Consider the following 13,115-nt stretch of genomic DNA (forward strand, 5'->3'; position numbering starts at 1 on the left):
TCTATCTGCCACCTTCGAGAACATCTCATAAGACATCATAAGAGTCAGGCTACATGGCATTGGGATTTGAGGACCAGCTTTGGACTGCTAAGGGTCCAAGCTACAGGAAAAATTGCAAGCAGTAAATGTTTTTTTACTGTTCTTCATATAACAAACCAGTTAAACAGGGTGTTCCACAGGGTTGTTAGCTGAACCTAGTGTTATTTGTTATTTACATTGCCCTCCTGATGAGCTTATTCAGATTTTATTTTCATCAATTATGCCAATGACACACACCTGATCACCAGCTTGATGGCCCATCAAAGACACATGAAAGACACATGAAAGCACATTTTAAGTGCTGTATGTCTGGAGTTAGCTAAACAGATGAACAACACCTTAAAAATTAACGCAATCAAAACTGATGTACTGGCCCTTAGAAAATCGAACATGGCCTGCTTTGATAGTTGGTGGCCTTCAGACTGGGTGGTATTTAAAGTCGAACAAAGCTATCTGACGGTTACATCCCAGCAGTATACGCCATTAGACCACTTCTTTCAGCCTCTTTCTCTACATTCTGGTCACTCCATATTACAGAAGAGATAGCAGGAGGCAGAAGGTTTCGCCTACTTGTGGTTAAACATTGGAGCGTCCAGGGCTTTAAGTGAGACAGGTCCATCGGGTCTCAGACCGGGTAAAAATTAAAAATGGACACTAGATCGGGTCTCCGCTGGGCCCTATATTCCTGCCCTTAACTTTTATAGAAAAAAACAAACTGACTGATTTCTGAACAATGAATGTACAAAATGTTCAGGTAATCCATGTCAGCGATTTTGCTTCTGTTTATATTTCACATGTTTTACCTGATCTTGCACCCCTAAAGGGTGTTACCTATTTCCAGGATTTTGTTTGTCTATATGTTTTCGTGCAGCATATAACTCTTGTATAGTGCATTTTTTTTAAATGAGTCACCTGCAGATGTCTATAATGGGCCACAATTCAGTTGAAGCAGAAGACGGTGCGAGTTTCTGACAGTGACTGTGTGTAGATAATAAAATGTGCTCAGAACGCTCTGTCATCCAATCCGTGGTATCTCTGCACAGTGCACAGAGTGAAAAGAGGATGCTGAAAAGGAAAGAGATTAGGTGTGCGCTATTGCATATAGACAAGGTGTGGAAAGTAGGGAGACATTCATATTGAACAAAGAGTTGTGAGACACTCTGAAGACCACTACTCTTTCCAGAGGCCTCAGTAATGTTTAGTTTGCAGCCTCACAATTTCAGAATTGAAACATTTTTAATATTAATTAGTTACAACAAAATCATTGTTCTTACTCATTTATATAAAAGAGTTAAGAACCATTGCCAAAGCCAATACTTTGGGTGTTTTTAAATGAATGTCAGTTGTTTTTTTATATATCTGAATGGAATAACAGAAACCTTAGTGAGGAACTAAATTACCTATTGGGTGGCCAACTATGGAAATCACAGACATTTAATTTATGGATTTAAGCCAAGCCCTTAAGTACATAGAGCACATCCACTACATAGACCCTCCTCCTTTTTCATCTCACTTAAAGCATTGAGAACAAACTTCCCTCTACACTCAGAAAAAACACCAACCATGTTCAGTTTAGGAAGTCTGCTCTCTGAGTAACCATGCCCTGTCTTTTGTTGGAGTGGACTTGTTCATTTCAGCATCAAGGACTACTAGGACATCCATTTGGGTAACAGACACCTTTTAAAACATTAATATTTTGAAAAACACTTGAAAACCACCCGCTAGAGAGTGCTCAGCCAAAGACCACTCTTTCAGTACATTTGTTTCTATGTTTTTTAATGTATAGTTAACACGACCTCTCGCTAGCGCAACTGAATTCGCCTGTAGCCAGACCTAATAAGAAGACAGGTCACCAGACCTAGCAGCAGCAGATAACCAGGAGCACAGGAAAGAAGGAGGTGGGCTACAGAAAGAGGCCTGAGAACAAACTTGTAAACATCAAACTGCAGCCAGGTGGACCATCTCCAAGTGGGTTGAGATGGTGTAGTGATGATAGGATCACCCCATGGGACCTCCTAACGAGATGCCTGATTTTTGGAACAAGAGATACCAGGGGACTCTGCACCAAATAACGCGCCCTTGCCTGATCCCACATACAACCTATTCACAGCAGATGGTAAATGGAATTGGGTGATTCCTGCTGTTTGAGGGTCTCAGGGTGGGGCCTGTGCAGGCATCAGGGTCAGGGGAAATGGTTCTGAGGATGGGAGAGTATCATTTCCCCACCCCATGGTGTCTTTAGGGGGTAGGTGTGGTCCAGGCTGTACCTCTGCCTACAGGCCCTACACCTCTCCAACCACGGTTAAAAAGTGTTCTAATGTTGGGTCTGGAAATGGCAGACCACGCTCAGTACGGCGGAGCGTTATGCCCCAAGAGGTACTGCTCTGCCATGCTCATAATAAGCTCATTAACGTGCAAAATGCTGCTTTCACTGTCAGCATTTAATTGCACCTAACTACAATAATTTAATATTTCACCTAACTACAAAGAAGCATGAAAGCGTTTCCTCTGCCTAAACAGGCGAGGCATGACTTCCACTGGATGTCCTTCACATACCCTGGTGACGCTAGGTTAGGCGAGGGGTGTGCAGTCCGGCCTGTGGTGGCATATCTTCAGAGATTACTTGACCAGATGCTGCTTCCTGAGGACAGGGGAAGAAATCCTGTATCAGGGCCTCTTGTGTGTCTTGAGGTGCAGGGTGCCATGTCACCCTCTCACCAGCAGGGCACATACAATGGCGTCAAAAATGACTCCAGTACCTTTCTCTGAAGAGTTAAGGTGGAGCGTAAAGTCACATCTAAAAGTTCAAAACGCTGAACAAAAAATAAAACTACACAGAATGTTAACTTATGCATCGAGACCCTTGGGACAAACGATTCAGTGACTTTAGCCTTTGGTCTAGGTTTATGCTATATACATACCACATATATACATGTATATGTACTCATTAACTGCCTTTAAGAGCACAATGTGGTCTCTGGAATGTGTGTTTGGGAGTTTGGCATTGCCAGAGCCTGGGGATGTAGGTCGGAAACACATGCCTGCTCCAGAATACTAGCCTCAAGCTGCACACCCACAGACAAAATCGCAATAGAACCTCTCCTCTCTCCACAGCCCCTCTCTTACATGAATTTAATTTGTTTTATAACGCCTCTCTTACCAGCATAGGTTACTGGAGCACTTTACATCACACACTTGTACAGATACAATGAATCATACATGTAAATCAGTGTAAAGAAAGTGTTCTATAAGTCAAAGGGAACTACAAAGTGTAGGATTCACGTAACATCCATGCTGTGGCATTTTTTAAGAGTGCTTGGCCTGGATAAGCATAAACTCGGTATTCAGATAGTAACACAGAGGTTAGAGTTGACTTTACTAATAGCAATTTATTTCTGTCCAAACAAACCCTTTTTACCAAAATTAGGACAATCAAAGACTGGGAACAAACATAACTTACTAACCTGTGCCATGCAGTTTGCGTGCAACTCTTTGATGGCAGTTCATAGCTCACTCTGCTAAATTATAATTGTAACTTATGAACTGCACTGTAACAAAAGGATCTCTGTGACAAAGGCAGTATCCCACTGAGAATTGAACATAAAATACTCTTCTGTGATCTGCATAGTTCACATTCTTTGCAGCAGGCATATTAACCCTCTATCCTACTTTAGATGAGTCAAAACGGCTTTACAAGACACGATCTCTCATCAGCAGGTACATTAATCACCAGAGTGATCTTGGTACTTTTATTGTTGCTTGAAAACTATTGACAATACAAGGAACTCTGCAGTGCTTTTAAACTGCTGCACAGCTACAAAACCGGCCCCCAGTAACAAAAGAGGCCCCCACCCTTCCAGCCTCCCGGGCAAATGCCCGATGCTGGTATGGCCTGTCCAGCCTTGCCAAGACTGGTCCTGGTCGGTCCTGTACACAGTAGCTGTCCCGCTTCTGAAATCTGCTGAGGCCACCTGGCTACCCTCACCGGGGCCCACAGCTCACTCCTTCCTCCACCTGATGCCCCGCCTGCACCAGAGGACGATAAGGCGTCAGGAGGGGAGTGAGGGCGAATTCTGCGGTCTGTGGCTGAGTGTGTTGGTGTATTTGAGAGCTTGGCCTTTGTTGTATGTTCTGCCTGCTTATCTGTGCCTCTGCATGACAATTATGTTTGACTGGGAAGTGGGAGCCGGCACGGGGGCTAACTGAAAATGCCTCAACAATTTCAAAGTTCTCAAGCCAAGCAGCCAAAGACCAGAATTGATTTCCCTAAAACCTGTTCTGTTTTGAGAAAAAGTTTGCAGGAATGAGGCCCCTCTAAATAATTGATGGCAAATACAGAAAAATGCTGTTGTGGTAACATCATTTCCACCGTACTCAGGGCCTGCTCACAAGTTGGGCAGGAGGTATTTATCCGTAACTACCAACACCGCAGGCTGAGGTGTATCAACCTCACAAAGTTCTGCATGTCTTTGAATTTACCAAGCGTTACCCCTCCCCCTGTAAACTTCAGCAGGTCTGACCAACCGAAAATTGATTTGTGGAAAACTGTGGCCTTACAATGTATATCACAGTCTACCTGTGACAGGAGCTGGCCGGTATTCAAAGAAACATTGTTTCGGCAGGTCAGTACTGCCTTTCTTATCCAGCAGCACAAGGCTTCAGGAAACATTTAAGGAAATTACCAGATGAAACGTTAATCCCTCATTTCCCTTTAGCCCACAGACCGCCTCCGGTAGAAAGACCGGGTTTGGGACTGAACAGGAATGGTTGGGGTCTGTGAGGGAAGCAAGAGGGAAGACACATGAAGTCACCTTGATGAGGTCAAGTAGGAGGGAGGACTTGAACATCCAGTCCAGCTTCATGTCGTCGTTGCGAATAAGGTCCTCCAGGCTGCCGCGGGAACAGTGTTCTGACACGATGGCAAAGATGCCGCAGTCGTGGAAGAAGCCCAGGTACAGGTTGACATTCTCGTGCCTCAGGTCACGCAGCTAGGAAACAAGTGTGGCAAAGAGGTTAGAAAGCAGAAAGCCAAGCTTAACTCTGGAGAGAGAGAGGGTAGACAATGGGATCCCCCCGGCCGGAAAGTGTACTTGGGTCTTTGGCAGGACTCCTTGGAACAGAGAGGGAATCTTTTGGTCATAAAGAGGGACAAAATACCCTGTTGGAAACCTTAAAGGGGCAGATTTAAGGCAAATGACTCTTTAAGCAAGACTGCAGGATGGTTCAGGTGGTTATGGGCAGGTCTGAGGAGGACAAAGTAAGGTGATCTTTGGTGAGACACTTTTAGATTTTATGGGTATATGTTTCAATTAGTTTTTTTGTTTTCTCTTTTTAACTGTGGGGCTCTGCTGAGACTCATTGACTCACGTAGAGGCAATGAACTGTGCAAGTGGAGATTTTACTAGGCCTGCAGACTATGACCGAGAGATGTCACACGAATCTCTGCAATAAATGCTTTGTTTCACAGATCTATTCTGTTAGAAGCTGATCCTGTTGCTGTTAGACATACATCTCTGCATCAAAGTGCATTCACCCACTTAACTTTCTCAGTGAGACTAGAAAGTGTCTCTCTCACAAACGCACACATGCAGATACAAATATGTGAAGAATCACACAGACACAAAATCTGCTGCATACACTGAAAATGCCCGTGCACCAACTCCAACAAAAACATACAAATTGAGATTCAACACAAAATCCAATCCCATGGGATAGCAATCTTATCTCCAGTTCTCTTGACACCATGAAGAAAAAGTCAAAGTTTAGCTAAATAGAGACAACGTCCTCAAAAGGGTTTCATTTCCTTAATAATTCTTTATTCCTTATTCAAATTTCATTTCATTTGTGATAAAACTTCTTCATCAAGTAGCCAACAGGTTTCGTCCTGTTCAAGGACTTCTTCAGGGCTTCATATGATAGGGCACTACTTGAGCTCCTAAGCAGACGGTGTTATTAACTCTTCATTAAAAAAAAAAGATGACACAGTTCCAGAGGGGTACCAGAAGGCTGGGCCTAGCAGCTGGATTAGACTGTAACAAGGTGTCAGGTGGTACTGAGGAAAAATTGATTTTGTGCCTGGGTGCTTTCCTACCATGCTAAGGTTACTTCTGTCACTTGTTTTGGGCCAGTGAGCGTGATTTTCATGTGAGAGTACCTGGAAAGGGTACAAGCTGCTCAATGGCAGCAGTGGTGTAATGTAAACTGATTAGCCTCCTGCAAAGGCAATCAGGGGCCCACCAGGTTCATACATCTCAGAGATATTCTTAGAACTTGGGCCGGAAGGGGGGCCCTGAAAGGTGGACCTCCCACCCGTAACTGCATGGGCTTGCATTATGCCCCTGAATGGCAAAAGAGGTGTTATAATGAGCCCAGTTTCTTCTTGGTAATAGAATACAATGTCTCCTGTGGGATGAGATCACTCTTCCTGCTCTTCATGTTAAAGCAACAGGGCCAATCAAATAAAGGCGGAGACTAGAGCATGAAAAAATGCCCAGATCTAAAAGGAAAACAACATGTCTTGGGTACCTGCAAGTAATGAATCAAAGCGCAACAGAGGAGCCAGATCGAATGATCCACACAGGTAAGAAGCAAACACGGAACTGGTGAGGGTGTCATTACATGGTGTGATGGATGCGTGAATGTGTATGATTCACTTCACCATGCATGTTTCCCAGTGCACAATACCGTGGATAAACAGTTTCCCTTAATGCCAGTAAATTGGTGGTACCGATAAGCCAAAGATGGAAGAAAGTTAAGGTGTAAGAGTACCAACTGTACTGCAGACTTGTCAAGCTGTTGACTGTCGAATGAAAGTGCGGTCAGAAGTGTTTGGAATAAATGTTTTGGAGGGTGATGCACACTGGGTGACATTATAGAAGTACATGGAGTCATTCTGCTTTTTATGAGGCTGGATATCAATAAAAAGAGAGTACCAACCCCCAAATGAGGGATAGTTGGCACACATGTTACAGGACAGTTACTTTCTCTTGCAAGTAAGTTTCCGCAGATTCTAGGGTCTAAAAAGTATAATTTGATACAATAAGCAAACTATTATATAGATAGTTGTGTAGAGTGACTCCAAACACAAAATATTTTAGCGAAACAATAACATCCTCTGGGAACCAGCATTACCACAAGAATCTGAACAGCGCCTAGTACAAAACCTGTAGGCCAAGCTCCAAGTCCCTGCTCTGTAGACATTCGGTAACAGGATATTAGTTAAGATGTCTGCGATTTGGTAACGGGATATTAGTTAAGAGCTCTGTGACCACAATGGTCCCTTTTCTGAGAAAGTCCTGGGATACCTCATCCTTGGTAAGCAAAACCTGAGAGAAGAGAATAAACAGCTACTGAATCCATGATTAGAGATTAGCTGATGAATGACTCCCTCATTTTAGGCCACAAGGGGAACCTACCAGCCATACTACTGTAGGCTTTAATATCAAAACAATAACATCTTGTCCTTTATCATTTGGAGGATCCATAGACTGTCGTGCATTAGCCAATGGGTTAAGGGCGTGGGGACCTACTAACCAGCCATGTCTATCTAAGTATGAAGTGCGCTGTGACATCTTGAGCAGTGGTTCCCAAGCGTTTGACTTCTGCGGACCCCTACTTTATCATTACTGGAACCTGGGGACCCCCATTGAAACATTATTGGAATCCGGGTACCCACTCCACTGAGTCATTACTGAAACCTGGGGACCTAATCTGTTAATAATATTTAATTTTCTAAGCAGTCGTGGACCCCCTGAGGAGGCTTTGTGGACCCCAGGTGTCCACAGAGGTTGGGAACCCCTGATCTAGATAGCAAGGTCCTCCCAGGCTTCAAGGGCTCAACTGGGAACTGGGGCAACTCTGGAGCCTATGCAATACTAGAGATGAAGAGGGGTGTGTGGGAAAACTGGATCTGCCAGTATCCTGCGAAGCAGTAAGTGGCCGGTGCAGAACATGTCGTCAAAATAGGGCCACCAAGGTGGTGGCAGAGAATGGCACCTGTGGGATCTCACTCCACATCCAGGTGGGTGACCCTGGCTTAACCCTTTCATGCATATTCATGCCATGGTCCATTTTTGTGCTGGCTTTTCCTGTTTGTATCATTTGAATGGTTTAATAAAATAGATAATGGAATGTTTTGGAGTCAGGCTATTTTCGGTGATTTCAGTTGTTTACCTATATTTAATAAAACCGCAAAACGTATTTTTGTTCTGATTGCTCTCTTTTCTATCCCTGGCCTTGTAGGGGGTAAGACGATAATAATCTTACTAAATTTAGATTAACCTCAATTGGGATACTAGGGGCCCGATTTATACGTTGGAGGAGAGGGAACTCAGTAGCAATGGCATCAGAGTTCCCTGCCCGCCAACATAATGGTCCGCCTGTTTGATTCAAATATGGAAGGGCCATAGTTTGGTGACAGTGAATACTACTCCATCTCCACTGTGGTCACACTTCTCCGATGGCCCGATGGAGTAAGGGCCATCAGAAATTTGGCTATATGTCCACTCTCCTAATTTAGGTGACCAGACAAATAGCTGTTTTTTAATTCCAGTCACCACCATGAAAAACCTGGCATGAAGGGGCATTAAAAGGTACTCCATGCCCCCCTTGCCATGAGAAGAAATTCCCATGATGTGTGAAGAATTGTTTTTATATTTTCAAAAAGAAAATCCTGCTTGGAGATTTTCTTAAAACAATTATAACTCTGACATACAGCTTCGTCACTTTTAACGGAGTTGTCCGGCAAAATTTCAATGCGTTGGCTGAAACCAACTTGATGGTGTTTCCTGTCAATGCTTGAAATGTACACTGGGATGGTGAACATTTAACAATTTTGTGGGCAGCACCTCATCAGGGCAACAGATTAATTTACTCAGTTACCCTGCCAGAGGACGGGTCGTCAACCAAAAAATAAATTAGGCCCAAAGTCCTTTATCTTGTAGGTGTTTTGCTTGGAGATTGTTGATTCCTCCATCCCTAAAACCTAGGGAGAGTCAAGCAATGGGTTTGGCTGGCACTGGCTGAATGTGAAACATGGGTACTTGAAGTGTAGGCCTTCAGCTTGTTTGTGTTAATGGACAGCTGTCATAAAGTGTTTGGTGGGTTACCTATTATATATTAAACCTCTTGACACTTGCCCTTTTCCCGCCTGCCAGGCATTTTTCAGAGGTACAAAGATCTATTTTACAAAACTGTAAATGAAATTTCTGCACTTGTATAAAAAAAAACAGATGTAGGAGATGGCTGGACAAATACATAGTTCCCCCATATCTATGCAAAGGCATGTGCCTGCTCACACAGGCGCTTCAGATCACGTGTGCCCGTATAGGTTTTGGTCAGCAGGGCCGTTTCACAGATTTGTTGGGCCATGTGCAGAACAGGAACATGCAAGGCCCCTGTAAGATGTAACATCACAGGCAGTGACATCAATTGACCATTCATTTTCCGGTATTGTTGAAGCCATTTTGCAAGAAGCTGCTTACCTAGCATGGCTATCGCTAAAATATACATAATAACCCTAATAAAATAAGAACTTTTATTTAGATCAGTATTAACTGGAAATACATTACTTTAATCAAACTTGGTTAAAAAGCTAGGCCTAGATTTTGCCAAAACCAATATGATTACTACAGTGTTCACTAATTGTTTCCACATTAGTACATGATTAAAGTTCCAAAACCAATTGTCCCAGAGCTATACATCAGCATTTTAAGTGACTCCCAGCCCTCCATTTACACAAGTGAAGTTCGAGATAAGGCATTTGGTATTCAGGTTTAGGTTCTGCCTCTCATATTCATAACCCTGCGCCTGAAAAAACAAATGCTGAACATAGTCTGTGTCTGCTGTGAAGTGCTCTTATGCCGATGGGCAAGGTTCATGCTATGTAAAACTGTCAAAAAGACAATGTACACCCTGCCTGTCACCTACAATCTAGTGTCATCATCCAAGAATTAAAGACCAAGCATTAAGCTTTAATGTCACAGAGATACCCATCAAATGGCTGAATTGCACAGTGGGAAGCTGGAAATTCTAGGATTAGCTATATTTCATGGAGCCTCCATTTTGATTATTATCCATCAGCGCAACGTTCAAATACAAACATTCAGGATGTGCACTGTACAAACAACTCTTGTGTTTGATGTAAAATACCATAATTTTTCTCCATGTATAATAAGAATCTCCTTTTTTATGGAACAAAGCCAGCTCAAAAATTGTACTGATCGCTTTATATAGGCACACAGAGAAGGGGAGGGGGGTGCCAGCCCTCCCTTGTTTTAAGACCCTATTATTTTGCACATTTTGCACAATATATGCATGGGGTTACTGAGACATGAACTTTATATAGCCACCTTCAGAATGAATTATTGGATAGGATGCTGTAAGAAAGTCAAATTAGAGACCATCCAAGACGTATTAAATACCCCAACAAAGTTTGACACAAGGCATTACAAGGGTTCCTCAAGAAAAGAGCACAGTTGTATTAGGCTTTTAGTATTCCATATATTAACTCAGAAACTCTACTTAGTCAACTTGAATTAGAGGGAGGGGCCACCCAGCAATAATGGCTAGGTGGGGAATGAACGGATTTCTAAACAGGATGATTTTCTGCAGAACAGCTGATGGAAAACTTGGCATGAGAAAGAGTGACTGATAACTTGTTAGAATGTATATTTGCAGTGTTCCTGTACAACCCTACTTGGGGTGCTTTGAAATATTGATCCAAATGTTTTGTCTGACAAGAAGAAGCTTGTGCTAAATCTAGTGGAAGATTCGAGCATGACGAAACTAGGTGCATGGAGTCAATATTTACTGTCTTGTGGAAAGGTAGATCTGTATGAGCGAATCTTGACAAAATAGCTCAGGGAGGAGAATGTGATACTATCCAAAGATGTATGGTTAGGATTAATGAATTTAATTTCTCAGCTCTGGGTTATGTTTAATGATATCTATAGATGGTTGTTTTGATTAATATGATGACAAAGAACTGTACCGCCAAAGAAAATAAAAGGAACAAAACATGTATATTAGGAGATTCTAGCCCACATACAGGGTACACATGAACCCTGACAAGGCTCTTAATTCACTACTGCCATTATCATTAGGGCGGGGACAAGAATGTTTCTCAGTTCATGCTTAAAAACTAGCACTTTTAATAAATATATCTCAATGCAGTGATATAATTTGATGTACTAAGGTGAAACTTGTCTGTATGTTAAAGACATGTGCTTTTTGAACATTGATGACACCTTCTCACATTCTAAAATAATGTTTGTTACATAATTTACATGGCAAATATTTTTAAGGCTTCTTAAGGCCACACAGCGCAGTTCAAAACCGAGTCCCTTAGAGGTATCTCTGTGAAGCCCCACTTGCATGTGAAAAGGCACGGGGCCCTGTGCAGCTGCCCATACTGCCCATGCCTAGTGCTGGCCCTGCTGGTTAGGATAATACTCACCTTGCAGAATGTTAACTTGGTGGCCTTTTTTATTTCAGTGTGTTTGTCTCCAGGGAACTTCTTCAGCCAGACCCAGTCTCCCTGAAGAAAGGGATAAGGAAGAAAAAAGAACTTGTTACACAGAGAGAAGGTTCATTGATGAGATCAGATATCCAGCATCCTGTTAGTAGAAAGAGGTTTTGGAAAAGTGAGTGCTTGACTGCGTCCTAATGGGCCTTCCCCTAGCATCGTGTGGCTGTGAAAATCTTGTGGAAGTGGGGATGAGCCAGTCATGTCACACGTGCGATGGGCTATGCCCCAGCCCATAAGTCTTTCAGAGACACCTGTCTGGTGGCGAATACCCCAGACTGTCTAGTCCACTCTTGGTTGATGTTTCTTGAGGCCTTCCTCCCCTGCGTTCGGAGGAAACCGAGATTTGACATCCCTGTAAAATGGCAATCTATTGTATGGTAAGAGCTCTATGCATTTCTTAGTGTGGTCTGGCGAAATAAGCAAGTTCATGGCGCATAAGTGAGACTTTGGGATGCAGATCAGAGCTCAGTGGAGCGACTATATGGTAGCTCAGTATGCTATGGCCAACAGACCTAATCATGAAGGAGGAGTTCACGCAGTAATGATGTTACCCTCTCCAGCCTCAGAATGGCCTGCACCTCCTTTCTATGTCTCCGTCAGCATCTTCAGTGATTCTCTCTGCACCCTCTTAGATGTCCTCCTAAAAATCTCTGTCCTCCCTTTTTACATCCATTCAACCTGGTGTACTTCCCTTTCTGCATCACTACCTTTGCTCAACTGTGCCTCTCCCCAGTTGCATCCTTTTAGTAATCTTTTACCTCCATCTGCCTCTTGTCTCCTCCTACTCTGTGACCCTCTTTCCCTTATATTGCCTGTCCTATCCTTAACACTCTCCTGTGTTCTTCTCTTCCAGATCCCATTTCTCCACATGGCCACCCTTGATCCAGTAATCTGTACATATTTCCCTTTTCCCCTATGTGCTTCTCTGATCTGTTCTTCTATGTGCCCCTCTCGCCATTCCCTTGCTCTTCTTTCTTTTCTCTGTGTGACACATTGATATTTGTTAATGCGCTTGACCCCTTTTAGCGGTCTTGCACAGACAGCATTTTAACCAATATACCTAGATTCGGGTTGGGTCTGCCACCTTTTCATGCTTGGATTGCTTTCTTGTCTAAATTAATTCCCTGTTCTTGATCTGATGGCTTTCCTCCCTGTTCTTATGTTTTCCCACCTCTGGAACTCTTAGGTTTTACTCTGCTTCTTGATTAGTTGAGTGTATCCTGCATTGCTGACATCATATAACTTTTTTCTTCTAGCAGGTTTCTGTGGTATTTGAGCTTTAACACTCCAAGCAGTGCATTTCCTGCTCCCTCCACTCTCTCTTTCTGCCTTGTTTCTCTCTCCCCCTCCTTACCTAGTCATCTATACTCATGCATCCCCAGTATCCTAACACTGTCTTCTCCTATCTCCGCCTACCCTCCTACTTTTGGAACACCACGCAGTACTGGCATTCCGTGTCCCTGTCCCTCCTCCCTCACTACTCACTGCCTCTTTTACCACCTTCCCCTTGTCAACCCCCTGCTTACTGCCTTCTGATGCTGCTGTTGGC

At 43.3% G+C, this 13,115-nt stretch overlaps 1 protein-coding gene across 2 annotated transcripts in view; it reads right to left on the minus strand.

The window, feature by feature from the left end:
• Nucleotides 1–13,115, minus strand: part of LOC138268707 (retinal guanylyl cyclase 2-like) — a 145,059-nt gene that overhangs the window by 45,143 nt on the left and 86,801 nt on the right. For both annotated transcript variants that reach the window (XM_069218625.1, XM_069218624.1), the window contains exons 8-9: nucleotides 11,495–11,575; nucleotides 4,851–5,027 (exon numbers count right to left, since the gene is read on the minus strand). In XM_069218625.1, the coding sequence (XP_069074726.1) occupies nucleotides 4,851–5,027; nucleotides 11,495–11,575 (258 nt within the window). The remainder of the gene's footprint in view (nucleotides 1–4,850; nucleotides 5,028–11,494; nucleotides 11,576–13,115) is intronic.

The sequence above is a fragment of the Pleurodeles waltl genome, chromosome 12 (assembly GCF_031143425.1).
Source record: "Pleurodeles waltl isolate 20211129_DDA chromosome 12, aPleWal1.hap1.20221129, whole genome shotgun sequence".
Classification (NCBI taxonomy): Eukaryota; Metazoa; Chordata; class Amphibia; order Caudata; family Salamandridae; genus Pleurodeles; species Pleurodeles waltl.